This window comes from Dipodomys ordii, unplaced genomic scaffold (assembly GCF_000151885.1).
Source record: "Dipodomys ordii isolate 6190 unplaced genomic scaffold, Dord_2.0 Scaffold171, whole genome shotgun sequence".
NCBI lineage: Eukaryota > Metazoa > Chordata > Mammalia > Rodentia > Heteromyidae > Dipodomys > Dipodomys ordii.
This window is the reverse complement of record NW_012267387.1, coordinates 2225730-2242824: the sequence shown is the minus strand read 5'-3', so window position 1 is coordinate 2242824 and position 17095 is coordinate 2225730. Positions and strand designations below refer to the sequence as shown.

Here is a 17095-nt window from a genome sequence, read left to right as displayed (position 1 = left end):
TAGTTATTGCAAATAAGGGAAACCATGGGACCTATGTTTCTTTGGGCCTGGCTTACTTCAATTAATATAATTTTTCCAAGTCTTTCCATTTCCTACCAAATGGGGCAATGTCATTCTTTGTGACAGAGGCATAGAATTCCATTGTATGTGTGTGTGTGTGTGTGTATGTGTGTGTGTGTGTGTGTGCGCACACACACATTTCCTTGATCCATTCATCTACTGGGGGCATCTGGGTTGGTTCCATATCTTAGCTATGGTAAATAATGCTGTGATAAACATAGTTGTGCTGGTAGCTTTAGTATAGTCTTGTTTGTGATCATTTGGATAAATGTCCAAAAGTGGGATGGAAAAAGCCAATCAAGGAACAAACACAGGAATAGACACTTTAAAAATTAAATTGTCCAAATGGAAAATCAACACAGAAAAAATGTCCAAATATTTGAGCAATGAGGACAATACAAATCACAGCTACATAATTTAACCATCAACCCACACAAAAATTTCAGTTTTGGTTATGGCAACTAAAAATTAAAGATTAGAGATTCTTCAAGGAATCGAAACTACCTGTGCTGGTGGCTCATACCTGGAATGCTAGCTGAACAGGAGGGTGACACCCGAGGATCCTGAGTCAAGGCAACAGAGTCAGAAAATTCCATGATACTCTCTCTCCAGTTAACCAACAAAAGGTTAGAAGTAGAGGCATACCTCCATGAGATAGTAGAGCATCAGCCTTGACAGAAAAAGCCAATCAAAAGTGCAAAGCAAGTGATTCATGCATAAAATTTTACTAATCCCCCAACAAAAATTACTACCCAGACCAGACTTCACTTTGTATCTGTGCTTAGACAGACAATCCCATGAGATTCTGCTCACCTATTAACCACCAGAACATTTGAAATAGAGTTTTTGCTCAAGTAGTAGAGTGCTAGCTTTGAGTGAAAAAAGCTAAGGGACAATGTTCAAGCCCTGAGTTCAAACCCAGGTACTTGCAAAAATAGTAAATAAATGCACTCAGAAGGAAAAATAGAATACAGGCTGACCCATTGTAACACTGGGATGTACAGGACACTATATTGAAAATGAACTTTACAACTTCACTAGGGAGGAGGTGGTATAGAGTTAGAGAGGTGGGGAGGGAAAGAATGGCAGGGGAAAAACAAAGGAGGAGGTAACAGTGCTCAATAGCAAATGTACTCATTGGAGGTGAAAGTCTCACAGATTTTCCTTCCTGGGCTGGCTTCAAACATCCATCCTCAGCTATCAGATCTGTGAGTAGTTAGGATCACAGGCATGAGCCACCTCATACAATAAGAATGTTCATCAATTTCCTCAAAAGGGGGCAAGGAAATGTGGCTACAGTCTTTTATACAGAACAGGTGACAGTATTTCAGGTTGTTTGTAAGGACATCATTTCATCTTCTGCAGTGACCATTGGCATGGAGAAGATAGAAGGATGCTACAATAAAGTTAAGAATTTGACAATCTGGAAAGGAGAAAGTACATGGAAGGAAATAGAGTCCTTTCTTTTTTATTGTGAAAATACCATACAGAAGGGCTACAATTACATGAGCAGGGTAATGAGTACATTTCTTATCAAGCACTGTTGCCTCCTCCTGTTTCTTACTAGCAGGCAGGAAAACACTATTGAGATGCAAGAGAAAATAAAGAAACAGCTGTTCCTGATACAATAGGGATGGAAGGTCAGTGTAGCGAAGACAGAGACCATTGATTATATTCTCAACCATTGCCCATCCTCAGGACATAACAGTAAATGGAAATAAAATGATGAGTTACTTACGGTATGTTCTCTTCTTGCCTAGAAGCTTCACTGTTGCTAAGATCAATTCCCAAAGTGTAGAGAGGGAAAAATCCAGCAATCATCACATCTCCATCCATGTGCACTCCATGCTTCATTGGCGAAAAGCAGCTAGTGCCAGCCAAGGACCTCACAAGGAGGGGAAGTTGGAGAAGAAGGAGTGTGAAAGTCATAAGGTACATCCCTGAAGACTATCCCAAGCAGAAATTCTGGCTGGAAGTGAGACCCACAGTGTCTGATACCTTTATTCATACATATGTGTGCTTATGTGTCTTTTTATTGCCAGAGATCTATGCTGAAACTCATTTTCTATCAAAGTACCTTGAGTCCCCAGAAACCATATCCTGGGGCACTACATCTGTGGCCTTCATCCAGGAGGAAAACATGAGTTGGAAAACATGTTTGTGGATTTGCCGTCTTAGGCCCAGGTTCTATGATTTCATCCAAGACCACAGAAAGTGAAGCCCTAGAGATGAAGTTATGTTGGATATTTTTTTGTCCGACATCTGTGTCAGGAAACCATTTTCATGAAAGCCATTTGAGATGATACAGCTGGATTGTCTCAGAGGATGCCATGTCCTGTGCATGGTGAAATGTCCTGAAGAGTCTATGTCTGTGAGATGTTAACCAAAGTTATGAGAGCATCACACCCAGAGGGTTGATTCACACACACAATGTCTACAACAGCCACAGAACGTTGGTGGTTGATCCAGCCAGGTTTCAATGGGAATTCCATGTGCAGAACCCTACAGAATTGCACCCATTTACTACTGCCTGAGGAAGCAAAGATGCTGCTGAAACCAGCAATTACATGTCAATAACTCAAGGTCAATGCCCAAATTGAGTTCCACTTTTGCCTTCTGAACTGTCAGTTTCAAATAGGTAGTTATTACTAAACATGCTAATCTAGATATTTTTCATGACCCAGAAGTCTGAGGACATATGATAATAGAGGAAATTCTTCTCAATGACAAACCAAAATCAATATCAATACCAACTGTATGATGTTTTCTTGTCAACAAATGTTAAACCCATACAGAGACTTCAGTGGTTCTGGTCTGAGATACCTCAGGCTAGTGAACATACTCTATATAAGGATGTAATGTTCCATGTTTATTATAGTACACTTGCCCATATTCATGCACTGGTATCAGAAAATCTGCATCACATTCGTACTTCAAAAATGCGGGAGGAAAACAAATACCCTTACTCATATCATTGCCACTTGTTTTTTAAACTTGAATATTCATTACATGATATATGAATTTTATCACTTATTAAATTCCTCACAGCATATATTAGCTGGACTTAGGATTTATTTACCTGTGTATATCTATGCATGTAATGGGCCTCAGTCTCAAAAGGTGGTGGCACTGGTCCATATCATAACTCTATAGTTTCATGAGGAGCCTACAAACTGATTTCCTTAGTGGGTGCCTCAAATTATACTCTCATGAATACTGTTTAAGTGTCTCCTTTCCCTATATTCATATATATATATTATATATATATATATGTATCTATACATATATGTATCTGTACATATATGTATATATAATTGTAAAAATGCTGTACAGAGGGGTTACATTTACATGAGTAGGGTAATGTGTACATTTCTTATCTAGCAGTGTTACTTCCTCCTTTGTTTTTCCCTGCCATCCCCTCCCTCCCACCTCCCAAGTCCTCCCTCTCCCCAACCCCGACATTGTAAAGTTCATTTTCAACATGGTGTCCTATATAGCTCATCGTCACAGTGGGTCAAACTACATCCCCATTTAAGCATTCTGCTTTATCCCTTCCCCTTCCCAAATTACAAAAATGTATATATAAGATGCAGAACACCAGAAACAAATACAGTGAAAAAAGGGGTTATACCATGGGGGAAGAACCTACAAAAGAAAAAAAGAATTGCATAGTGCATTGTAAGTACATTAAAAACAAAAGCAAGCAAGAAAAAACCACTTGTGGCCCTGTCTTCAGGTACATTTTGCTTAACATCATGTCATATGGTCATATGTACCTAGCCTTTGAATTTCTCTTCTTGTCCTAGACATGTACTAGTCATTGTAAACAAGGGAAACCATGGGACCTATGTTTCTTTGGATCTGGCTTACTTCACTTAATATATTTTTTTCCAACTCTTTCCATTTCCTAACAAATGGGACAATGTCATTCTTTCTGATGGAGGCATAGAATTCCATATATATGTGTACCACATTTTCTTGATCCATTCATCTACTGAGGGGCATCTGGGTTGGTTCCATATCTTACCTATGGTAAATAATGCTGGGATAAACATAGTTGTGCTGGTAGCTTTGGTATGACCTTGTTTGTGATCCTTTGGGTAAATGCCAAAAGTAGTATAGCTGAGTCATAGATGAGCTCTGTGGAGTCTTCTGAGGAACCTCCATACTACTTTCCAAAGTGGTTAAAAAAGTTTACACTCTGACAAACAATGCAGTAAGGTTCCCTTCTGGCCACATTCCCTCCAGCATCTGTTGTTATTAAATTTCTTGATTATTGACATTCGAACTGGGGTGAGGTGGAATCTCAATGTTGTCTTGATTTGCATTTCTTTTAGAGCTAGAGAATTTGAGCATTTCCTCATGGGTCTATTGGCCACTCTTAGCTCCTCTTCAGAGAAGTCTGTTTAAGTCTTTAGCCCACTTATTAATAGGACTGTTGTTTATTTGAGGATTTGTTGTTGGGGAACTTAATTTTTGGAGTTCTAAGTATATTTTAGATATGAGACCCTTGTCTGTTGTATGGCTAGTAAAGATATTTTCCCAATCCATGGGCTTTCTGTTGATTTTGCTTGCTATGTCCTTTACCATGCAGAAGCTCTGCAGCTTCTTGCAATCCCATTTGTCCAACCTTTCTTTGATTTGTTGTGTTTCTGTGTCTCTACTAAGAAAATTTTGGCCTGTGCCAAGGAGCCCTAGAGTTTCTCCTATTGCTTCATCTAATGTTTTCAGTATGTCTGCTTTTATTTCCATGTCTTTAATCCATTTGGAGTTGATTCTGGTGCAGGGTGCTGTATATGGATCGAGCTTTAGTTTTCTACAAGTGATTAACCATTTTTGCCAGCACCATTTACTGAAAAGGCTCTTTCTTATATTCTACTTCATTCACTCCCGTGTCAGAGATTAGGTGGCTCTAGGTCTGTGGGTTCATTGCTGGGTCTTCAGTCCTATTCCATTGGTCCTCAGGTCTGTTCTTGTGCCAGATCCACACTGTTTTGATTACTATGGCTTTGTAGTAGAGTTTGAACTTTGGTATTGATATTCTTCCAGTGCTGTTCTTTCTACTAAGGATTTTTTTTGCTATTTGGGGTCTTTCATTGTCCCATATGAACTTTTGGATTGCTTCTTCTAGTTCATTGAAGAATGAGGTTGGGATATTGATAAGCATTCCATTGAATTTGTAGATAGCCTTGGGATGGGAAGTATTGCCATTTTCACAATGTTGATCCTTCCAATCCAGGAGTATAGGAGGTGTTTTCTTGCTTAGTTCTGCTTTAATTTCCTTTTTCTGGTTTTTAAAGTTTTCATCATACAGGTCCTTCCTCTTTTGTTAAGTTAACTCCTAAGTATTTTATGTTTTGTGGGGCTATTACAAAAGGGGTTGCTTTTAATTTCAACTGCACTCTTCTCTTTATTGGCATATAGAAAAGCCATTCATTTCTGTAGGTTAATTTTATACTCTGCTACTTGCCAAAGTTTCTGATCAGCTCAAGTAACTTGGGAGTGGAGTCCATGGGGTTCTTTAAATGCAAGATTATGTCATCTGCAAAGAGGAAGAGTTTTACTTCATCTATCCCAATTTGGATCCCCTTTATATTTGCATCTTGTCTTATTGCCCTAGCTCGGCATTCTAATATTTGGTTGAAGAGCAGTGGAGAGAGTAGACATCCTTGTCTCATTCTTGAATTTAAAGGAAATGACTTTAACTTTTCTCCATTAAGTATAATGCTGACTGTCGATTTGTCATATATAGTCTTTATTATAGGGAGGAATGTTCCATGGATTCCTAGTTTTTCCAGAGCTGTCATCATAAAGGGGTGTTGGATCTTGTCATGCTTTTTCTGCATCTATTGAGATAATCATGTGGATCTTATACTTGCTCTTGTTGATGTGATTAATTACATTAATTGGAAATGAATCCTGTTTGATCATGGTGTATGATTTTTTTGGTGAGTTGTTGAAGTCGGTTAGCCAAAATTTTGTTGAGAAGTTGTGTGTCACTGTTCATCAAAGAAATTCATTTCAGTTCTCTTTCTTTGATGAATCCCTGCCTGGTTTGGGGATGAGGGTTATGATGGCTTCATAGAAAGAGTTTGGTAGTGAATTTTGCTTTCAATTTCATTGAAGAGTTGGAGGAATATTGGTGTGAGTTCTGCTTTGAAGGCTTTGTAGAATTCAGCTCTGTATCCATCTTGTCCTGGGCTTTTCTTGGGTGGGAGTTCTCTTAATGCTGTTTCTATTTCAATGCTAGATATGGATCTGTTAAATTGGTTTAAATAATCTTGGTTTATTTGAGCATGTCAATATTTGCTAGAAATTCATCCATATCTTTCAGATTCTCAAATTTATTAGCATAAGGGTTTGAGAAATATCCCTTTATTATGGTCTGAATCTTGAATGTTTCCATTCTTATCTCTGAGTTTGTTTATTTGGGTGTGTTCTCTTTTGTTCTAATTAGATTTGTTAAAGGTCTGTCAATTTTATTAATTTTTTAAGAACCAACTCTTTGTTTTGTTGATTCTTTCTGTAGTGTTTTTTGGATTCTAATTCATTTAATTCTGATTTAACTTGTTTCCATCTACTGGATTTGGGTTTACAAGGGGCTTTGAGTGCCTCATTAAATTGTTGGTTTCAGATCTCTCCAATTTGTTAATGTAGGAACTCAGAAGTATAAACTTGCCTCTGAGTACATATATATATATATATATATATATATATATATATATATATACTTCTCTGATTTTTTATCCACTTATACTACCCTTGAGTGTACATATACCTGAGTAGGTAGGGTTCCTTTGTCAAATTCACTTGAGGTCATCTGATCAGTTTTGTTGGTATCCATGTCTAAATTTGAGCAACTACAATACTGCCCCTGTTTTTAGGATGTGTAGAATAATTTCTGGCTGGTGGTGTAAGAACTCCTCCATAAACTCATGGAAACAGAATAATTTATTGCTGAGAACCAGTAGGTCATCAAAGAGATAAGTGAAATTTACTCATTTTCAGGATTCAAAGTAAATGAAGACACAAAATGCCAAATCCTTTGGGAAACAGCAAGACAGTACTCAGAGGAAAGTTTATATCCATACATGCTTGCATCAACAAATTAGAATAATCTCAAATCAATATGCTAATGAAGCAACTCAAGCTTCTAGACAAACCAGAGCAATACAAACTCAAAAGCAGCAGACAAATGAAAATAATTAGAACAGAATTAAATGAATTAGAGACTTCAAAAACAATGTGGAGAATCCCCAAATACAAAAGTTGATTATTTGAAAAAAATTATATTGACAGAACCCTATCCAAATTAATTAAATATAAAAGAGAAGCTACCCAAATAAATAATATTAGAAGTTACAGGGGGAAATCACCACAGATCCAAGCAAAATTCAAAATATTCTCTTTTTTATTGTGAAAATACCATACAGAGGAATTACAATTACATGAGCAAGGTAATGAGTACATTTCTTATCCTGCATTGTTGCCTCTTCCTTTGTTTCCCAGTACCATCCTTTCCCATCCTGGCCCACTCATCCCCCCCTCAAATACACCTTCCACGCCAAAGTTGTAAAAGTTCGTTTTTTGACATAACGTCCTGTATATCTCATTGTTGCAATGGGTCCATCTGTAAAAATTCCAAATATTCTAAGGGAATTCTTTATAAGTCTCTATGGCAACAAATATGATAATCAGGAAGAAATGAATATATTCCTGCACAAAATACATATACCCAAATTGAATCAGGAAGACATAAACTGAATAAACAGACCCAGCAAAAGCAATGAGATTGAACTGGCAATAATTGACCTTCTAGGAAAAGCCCAAGACCTAATGGCTTCACAACCAAATTGGGAAAGACTTTTGAAGGAGAATTAGCACGAATACTCCTCAAACTCTTCAATGATATAGCAAGGGAAGGAACACTGCCAAACTCATTCTAAGAAGCCATAAGCACACATCAAGGAAAGAGAACTTTAGACCTATCTCTTGATGAACATGGTTGCAACACTCCTCAACAAAATCAGAAAATGATAAGATAACACAGGATGATTGAATGGAATTTATCTCAGGGATGCAAAGCTACATTAACAGATGTAAGTTAATTAACCTATTACAACAGATCAACAGAAGCAAGGACAACAGCTACATGATTATCTCATTAAATTCAGAAAAAGCCTTTGACAAGATCTAATACCTCATTATGATGAAATCTCTGGAGAAGCTAGGATCTATGGACCATTCCTCAGTATAAAAAAGAGTGTGTATGAGAAATCTACAGTCAGTGTGTTATGCTTAATGGTGAAAAACTAAAGGCAATTCCCCTAAAATCAGGAATATGAGAAGGATATACTCTCTCTTTTCTCTTTAACATAATACTGGAATTCCTAGCAAGCCAAATAGACAAGAGAAAACCATCCAGGGAATCCAAATATGGAAGGAAGGAGTAAAACTCTCCTTTTTTTTTTTTTTTTTTTGGTCCGGTCATGGGGCCTGAACTCTGGGCCTGGGCACTGTCCCTCAGCTCTTCAGCTCAAGGCTACCACTCTACCACTTGAGCCAGAGCACCACTTCAGGCTTCTTTCTTTTTTGCTTATGTGGTGCTGAGGAATCGAACCCAGGGCTACAAGGCAAGCGCTCTACCACTGAGCTGCCTTCCCAACCCCAAAACTATCCCTTCTTACAGATGACATGAACCTATAGTTAAAAGACCCCCGAAATCTCCTTCCACAGCCTATGGAGTTGATCCAAAACTTTGTCAAAATAGCCAGTTATAAAATCAATCCACAAAAACAAGGGTCATTCACAATTTAGAGCACCCTGGGATATCTGGACACAGTGTCCAGGAGAAGATAACTGTAAGTTTAGTCAGGAATAGAGTATCTTTGTGAGTGTAAGCATTTAATTAGCACATGTAGTGCTCCTATGTGTACAAGCTTGCAGCCTTTGCAGTCTGCCTGGCTCATAGACTAGAAGTCTCCCTATCACCAGAAATTGTTTCTAGGATTCTAAGAAAGGAAGCTCTTCAGGTGAAGCATTTATCCATTTGGTGTTTTTAAGAATTAACACTGTATTACAATGTCCTCATTCCTTTCTAAAAGAAAAAAAATGTTGTGTAAATTTACTGAAAACCCAACTAAGGAAAAATGATAAAGGAATACAAAATATTATGGAAAAGCACTAAAATCAAATATTCTCTAGAATACATCACAAAATGTGCATTGAATATTTGACTTAGTAATATAAATTCAACCTTATTAATAAAATTCCTAAAATAAAGAAGGAAGATAGACAAAGAATTCATTAGAAAGGAATATTTTGATCATATCTTGATAAACATAATAAGGTAGTTGAAAATGTAATTATATGTTTTCATTTGTTAAACAGCGTGCCCTCAAAATAAGAACATGGACACAATATTTTTTGCAAATGCATTGTTATGTTTTCAATTAAAAGTTTAATAGAATTCTATAGTCAATTACGTAGTCATTTATCTATTAGAAATGTAAATGTGAGAAAACAATTCTAGTCACTCAGGAATTGAGGCATGGTTTGGCATCATTACTTCAAAGGCTACACAGACTGTTCTTGTCCATTTCTTCCCTCAGTTTTATAAGGATCCACAAACCATTTTCATCTTGTTAGGTCAACAGCCCACTCAGTTCTAGCTGAAGTGAAGCAGGTATGATGCCATGGAGATAGCTAACAATGTGTCCTTTGGAGCCATTTGATAGAAGGAAACTTGCTGTGATAACTCAGGAAAAGGTCAAACCAAAAGTGAGCTACAGTGGAAAAAATACAAGACATGAGTAAAAGGATTGCACTACATCACAATCTCAGTCTTGGTTTACATTTAGAAATAGCGGGAAGCTGGGCACCAGTGGTTCATGCCTATAATCTTAGCTGCTCAGGAGGCTAAGATCTAAGGAGCATGGTCCAAATCCAGCCCAGGCAGGAAAGTGAGACTGTTATCTCCAATTGACCACCAGAAAACCAAAAGTAGCACTATGATTCAAAATAGTAGAGCACTAGTCTTGATTCTCCACATTCCCCATTCCCCTCCCCTCAAGCACTACCCTTCAGACAAGACATGTTTAAGCATCCCGGTATTCATTTTGCTAAACAGTATTTTAATGATTTCAGAAATCTTACACCACTCAAATCGACCCCATACTTTAGTCAATTTGAGTGAGTTTCCATGCATATGGCCATGTATGGTGTTGCCTATAGAGTTCGTGTTTCATGTTTGTATTTTAGATCTAACTTTTGCATATGACAGAAAACAGGCTTCATTTGTCTTTCAGAGCCTAACTTATTTTACTTGACATAATTTCATCGCATTTTTAAAGTCATTTCCCACCTACTGAGAGTTATCCAGAAAATCAAGCTTACAGCTCCAGAGAAACCTTGGTCTGCTCCAATCTCTCCAACCTGTCTTTGTGAACAATAGAATGTGGATATTCTACTATTTGAGTACTTATGCTTGGCTAAACATAAAATTTGATAGGTTCATAAATTTTGTCTATTCCAATTACTTTCTTCGCACTCTTTTTTTCCTTTTTTTAAAATATTTTTGTCAGTTGTGGGGCTTAAACTCTGGGCCTGGGCGCTGTCCCTCACCTCTTCAGCTCAAGGCGAGCATTCTACCTCTTGATCCATATTGCCACTTCCGGTTTTCCGGTGGTATATTGGAGATAAGAGTCTCACACACTTTGCTGCCTGAGCTGTCTTTGAACCGTGTTTCTCAAATCTCAGCCTCCTCAGAAGCTAGGATTACAGGCACCTGTCTCTTCACACATTTTTTAAAGGCACAAAACTAGACATATTTTAACCTCCCTCTATTCCTCCTATAGTTAACTGTGGAAACTGGTAGAGTTCCAGCAGTGCCTTAATCTGGACCAACGATATTCCCGATGTGCTTGCTAGTGCTGCTATAGACTTGCTTTCTCTTAAACGTGAGGTTTGAGATCTGGTATTGCCTAGAAAACCAACTAAAGGTATTAGCAGGTGCTAACCAAGTTTGGAAATCAACTTTGTAGATGTCAAATCCTAGAGAGATATTGTAAAAAGATTTAGAATCTTTTTTATCTCTTCAGCAGCAAACGCCAAGGCTAGAAAAAAACTGATAGTTCTTGAAGATAATCTGCAGAGTGAACATAGAAATTTAGGAGTATTCCAAAACTCGATCATCACAAGTAAAATACAGTGGCCATGATGGATTAAATGCTTGTTTCTAAGCAAATGAATATGTTGAAATATCTCAACCTATTGGGGCACAGTGCAAATGTGAGATCTTGTGTGAGTATTTAGAATCAGGCAAGGACATGAAAATAATTTCTCATTAATGAAATTCAGAACCTTATGAAAATCTAGAGATATGATTTTTTGAGACTTGCTTTTTCTATCTGCACGTGTAACACAAGAAAAGACTGCCCTCCATGAAAGTTGGAATAGATCTTCCTGAGAAAATAATTATTCTGTTGACTTGACCTTGTGGCAAGTAGTTCCACAAATGTGAGAAAGAAGCCTTAGTGTTTTAAGCCACCCTGTTTATGTTTTGTGGTTATAAGAGCAGCCATGGTGAGTAAGAGAGTGACTTAAAGAGAAATTTCCAGAAGCTTCGCTGGATTTGATTTGTAGATTACATATCAAGTCTCCTCATAGCCATAGCATTTGATAGTGAACAATTTTTCAAGCAACATCTACCACAATAAAAGCTAAATAAGTGAAGGATCATATTTTGGTTTATACAACAATAATGGATATGTATTTAAATGCAATAATATATGTTCAATCCGTTTACTTCTCTTAACTCAATTCCAAATAATTCATTATGGAGAGAGGAGCATCCAACATTGGTTACAGGACGAGAATGATAACCAAGACTTAAGCTGATATCTTAGTTTGAGGTTACCGTGGTTAAATTCACTGTTAGGAAATATCTTCATGATCATTACTCGTGACCAGTATATTTAGATTGAATTAGTATAATGAAAGGACACATAGAGGATAAGAGGATTGAAGTTTGTATATCAATAAATTCATATATCTAAGTGTATATACATGTAATTGCAAACATATGTATATACCAGAAAACAGCATAATGAAACCCAGCACACACTATATGAAAGAATGGAAGAATGAAGGGGGAATGGACTATAAGTTATGGAGTGAACTTTTTCAATGTACACTGTATCAACATATGGAATTGTCACAATGGAAGATCATCATGTTACAGTTTTAAGTCATTTCTTTAATTTTAAACCATGTAAAAGAAGGTAATGATTAGTGAACTTGAATAAAATCTAATTGAAAAGATAATTCAATACAAAAAATTAAGAGAATATTATCTCTAGCCAATCTGCTCTATAATAAAGCACATTTTTAAAACAATTATTCAATTCAGGACATTTGGGCTGGTTTTACAGCTTCACTATTGTGAATAATGCAGCAATAAACATGTGTCTGCCAAGTGTGGCTGCTATATCCTAACCTGTAATCCATAACATACATTTCCTCGCATGCTATCACTAGTTTATATGGTCAACATATTTTAGATTTTATTAGGAACCTTTCTATTGCTTTGTATAGGACTTTTACTGATGTACATTTCAAAGACAGTGTATATGTTTCCATATTCACTCAGTTCTCAATAGTATATTGAGTTTTGTTTTGTTTTGTTTATGCATCAGAGCAAAAATTAATCAGAGAGTTCAATTCAGAACCATGATGGGCAAAGTCAAACAGTGGGAATTACATTCCTAAAGTCATTGAATTATATTAGTGCCAGATAAGAGAAGAATACTACACAGTACTTCAGGACGTCTTGAATGAATTTGGATAGGTGAAGTACAGGTTTTCCCAGCTCCAAACATAGTGGGCCACCTGTGTGTTTCAAGCTGCCTACCACAAGATTGTAAAATAATGCTCTCATGCACTGATCTGGTGGAAGTCTCCAGTGTCTTTTTTTTTTAACATATTGATTAGTTTATTTCATCTACTTATTCATCAGGCAATATATTCTCCAGTGTCTTGTAGAGGAAATCCCACACATTTTGTGGAAGGAAGTACCGAAGTCCCACCCATCTCCTGAAGGAAGTCCCTTTTAAGGAGTCCCTTTCTATGTTGTTTCAGGAGGCAACATACGCCCAACTCATGAAACTATGAGTTTCACCTTTTTGGAAAAGTGACTTTGAGTTATCAGGCATAGCAGATTAGAAATAGAAATGCTTTCCAAATGGTTACTACACCAACCCAGCACAAACAAACCTATAAGCCATGATTATAGAAGTGAATATTGCATTATAAGGATAAACATAACTGTATCAGGGACTTTGGACAATGCTAAAAAGTGCCAGCCCACCAGGTCCCAGTAACGGTCCCCAGTGTAGTCTTAACACCTGGCTGCACATACAGCAGGCACAGAGAGTTACATGAAGAAACACAAAAGGACAAAATAGAGGACCAGTGTTGGGAGGAGAGCACGTACTGCGCTGTCTGAATACATCATTTGCCTCAACAACAAAGAAGTAGTATTATTTTTGTTTTTTACATTTTTAAATAATTCAAATTTTAAGTAGTTTAAATAAATTAAATTATATTATTTAAATTTAAATTAAAGAATTTAAATGTTAATATTTTAAATGCTTTTAATGTTTTTAAATTCATTACTATTTTAAAAGCTCTTCACCTATTTACACTTGATGACATTCTTTCATCGTCAAGTCAACTATCCACTAAAGACTGGACCAGAGTGTCCTTTGCCACATTAATGGAATCAGATCCCTGATCACCATTATTTTCTTTACCTTCTGGATACACAATTAACCCTTTAGGTTCCGGGAAGATGGAAGAGGAGAAGCTGGAGGTTAAACAAGCTCTCACATAGAAAGCAGTTTTAGAGTTCCAGTGAACAGTCTTAAGCCAGAGAATCACACCAAGTGTGCCATCACAGGACAGAGAGTTAGGCCAGAGTGGAAAAATCCAGGCAAGGATTCAGATTTGAGCACTTGCAAGCAGCCGCTGCTGAGGTGGCAGCAGTGGCAGTGGCGGCCGTAGCCGCCATACCTGCAACACAGAGAGTCCGGGGCCAAGGAGCCAGACGCAGCGGGCAAGCAAATTCTACTCAACACCAGCAAGAACCGACAAGGAACAGACATCTTCATCCTGCAGTTCGCAGACCAGAGACAACCCAAGAACCAAGACTCCGGCAGCATGAGTAGAAGCCTAACGTCCTCATTCCTTGTCAGGGAGCAGAAGAGGGAAGGCAACCCCTCCCCCCACCACTACAGAAAAACTCCATCTTGGATACTGACAAAGCTGGGCTGAGCTACTAGCTCCAACTCAGGTCTTGGAAGACAACTAGAGTCATTTAGCAGGTCACAAGAACCTAACCTGACCTGCCAGACTCAGCTCCACCCTGGGAAAAGTCACCCAGCCCCAGGAAGGCTTTCTTCACTGGGTAATCAGAGCCAGGGGATGCCCCTCCCTTTAGCAGCCTTGACAATCAATTGAAATTCAGTAAACATAAACCCTGACAGTGACTCCAGGCTGAGTTCTGTGAGTTTCTCACAAGCTAGCCCCCCAGGAAAAGCTACTCTTTGCTGAAAGGCTCAACTCTACACAGAACCTAGCCTCATCACAGCATCTCCAAACTTGAGGAAAAAGCCATCTCCCTCTTTTGTGATACTCAAAGCAGATCTCCCTCCCATTGAACTAACCTGGGAGGAGGATCACAAAATCCTGGGTAAAACATAGCATTTTTCTGCCTGTTCAAACAAACTGACTTAAGAAACCAACCAAGCCACAGGAAAATCAAACACCACAAGCAGACCAGAGACTCCAACAAGAGGCTGGTTACAAACACAAGAGAGATACAGGATTTTTCCAACCCCACACAAAAAAATCAAAGAACTTTTTTTTCCTTTTTTTGTACCTTTTATAAAAAATTTTTTTCTAAAACATTTCTTTTAATTTTTAATTTTTACCTGTGTTGAAAAAAATTGTTTTCTAGTAACTTTTTTTCCTCTTATAATTTTTATTTTAGGGGTATATGTGTGTGTGCGTTTTTCTTTCTTTTTTTGTTAAATTTTTTTTCTGTTTTTTGTTTAGCTCTACTCAACTTCTGATCTTTTTTCTTTCTCTCTTATTCTTTTCACCTTTTCTTCTTTTTCGTTCTTCTTTATGTGACTTAATTGTTGTTCTGCACATCCTCATGTATACCCGTAATTGAATATTAGACCTTATCCGCCATTGTGTACACACTTAATCCACAAATTTATTACTCAATTCAAAACCTCTTAGACTTAAATTCCTTAATAGCAGTACTAACTCCTTATACCTATATAATATTTTAAGTATTTTATTTTTAAGTTTTTCACATCTTATTTATATCCCTCCCCTTCTCTCATTATATCCACGTTCTTCTCTGAATATTTTGTTTGCACTTCTGCATAATATTTTTAATTTTTTACTTTTCTATTTTTTCTTATCTCTTTTTTCCCTTTCTCTTTCTTCTTTTTTTCTCTCTCTCTACTTTCATCCTATCCAACCTATTTCTGCTTTGAGATTAGGACTTGGTTAAGTTAACTCTCCCTGTGCCTTCCCACATCTCTCTATTCCTTTTTTAACCCACATCTCTCCCTAAAACTAATAATTTCTGGTTTGCCAAATTCTTTGCGGTTCGTAGCCCATTAACATGTAGTTGTTTGATGTTGAATAGATGTATCTCTTGAACTAGATTGTATCTGCAGACTATTGACTGTGCAAATACAGACTTTAGTTGATGCTTGCCTTAAGATAGTGTTCTAGCACAAAACTGGTGTTATTTTCATCCCAAATGGGCAGAGTAAGCGAGAAAAATACAAGAAAAATGGCTAGTCTGGGTATCTCAACACCAACTCATGATAATCAGGGGACAGAACAGGTAATGAATAATCCAGAAAAGAGTTCCAAAATAGCTCTACAAACACTGCTGGCAAACATGATAAATGAAAAGATTGAAAACATACAAAGGACTCCGTATAAGCGTGATAGGGAGAGAGAGGAGGCAAACTCAGGATCAATGGAGGCAAACCAAAGGTCAATACAGGAAAAGATTGAAAACATACAAAGGACTTTGTATGAGCGTGATAGGGAGAAAGAGGAGGCAAACTAAAGGTTTATACAAGAATATCATGAGCATGAGGAAGCTACTCAAAAACTATTTGCATGAGTAGCTTGAGAATACTCAAAGTGAAAGGCAGGAATGGCATGAGCAGGCTGAGAACATTCAATCAGAACTACAGGAATGGTGTGACATTGAGGAAGCTAAGCAAAGAGTAATACAGGAATTGAGAGAGCAGGATGAGAAGACACAAAGTTCACTAAAGGCATTCATGGAATCCATTAACAAAGAGCTGAAGGCGTCAAGGAGACCACAAAGGGAATGCTGAATGGAGCTCAACAGAAGAATGGGAGTCCAAGGAATCCATAACCAATCAACTAAGTGATTTGAAAACAAACACTGAACACCAAATTAAGGAAGTAAAGAAGTTCATACAAGATCTAGAACAATGCTTCAACAAAGAATTTGAAGCCATCAAAGCTGACCAATTAGAAGGAAAAGAAATAAAAAACAAAGTAGAAAGTCTTGACAGCAGGTTAGACCATGCAGAAGATCGAATCTCAGGGATTGAAGACAGCCTAGATATTATAGACAAAGAACATAGAACCATCAAAGACAAGTCCAAGAAATATGAGATATCTATCCAACACTTGTAAGACACCATCAGAAGGCCTAATCTGAGGATAATGGTTGTAGAGGAGCATCTAGAAACAGAAGTTAATGGTCTAGGAAATTTGTTTAACAGGATCCTAGCAGAGAACTTCCCAAACATGCAAAAAGATAGGCCTATTCAGACACAAGAAGCTTTTAGAACTCCAAATAGAACAGACCAGAATAGGACATCCCACGGTCACATTATCATCCACACAGGATCAATTCAGACCAAGGAAAAGATCCTTAAAGCTGTCAAGGAGAAAAGATTAATCA

General features: G+C 37.4%; 1 protein-coding gene across 1 annotated transcript in view; it reads right to left on the bottom strand.

Moving 5' to 3' along the window:
• LOC105998736 (vomeronasal type-2 receptor 116-like) overlaps positions 1-1914 on the bottom strand; it is a 13461-nt gene extending 11547 nt beyond the window's left edge. Inside the window, exon 1 of the mRNA XM_013033527.1 lies at positions 1799-1914. Within this exon, the coding sequence (XP_012888981.1) occupies positions 1799-1914 (116 nt within the window). The remainder of the gene's footprint in view (positions 1-1798) is intronic.
• Between the last annotated feature and the right edge of the window lie 15181 nt (positions 1915-17095).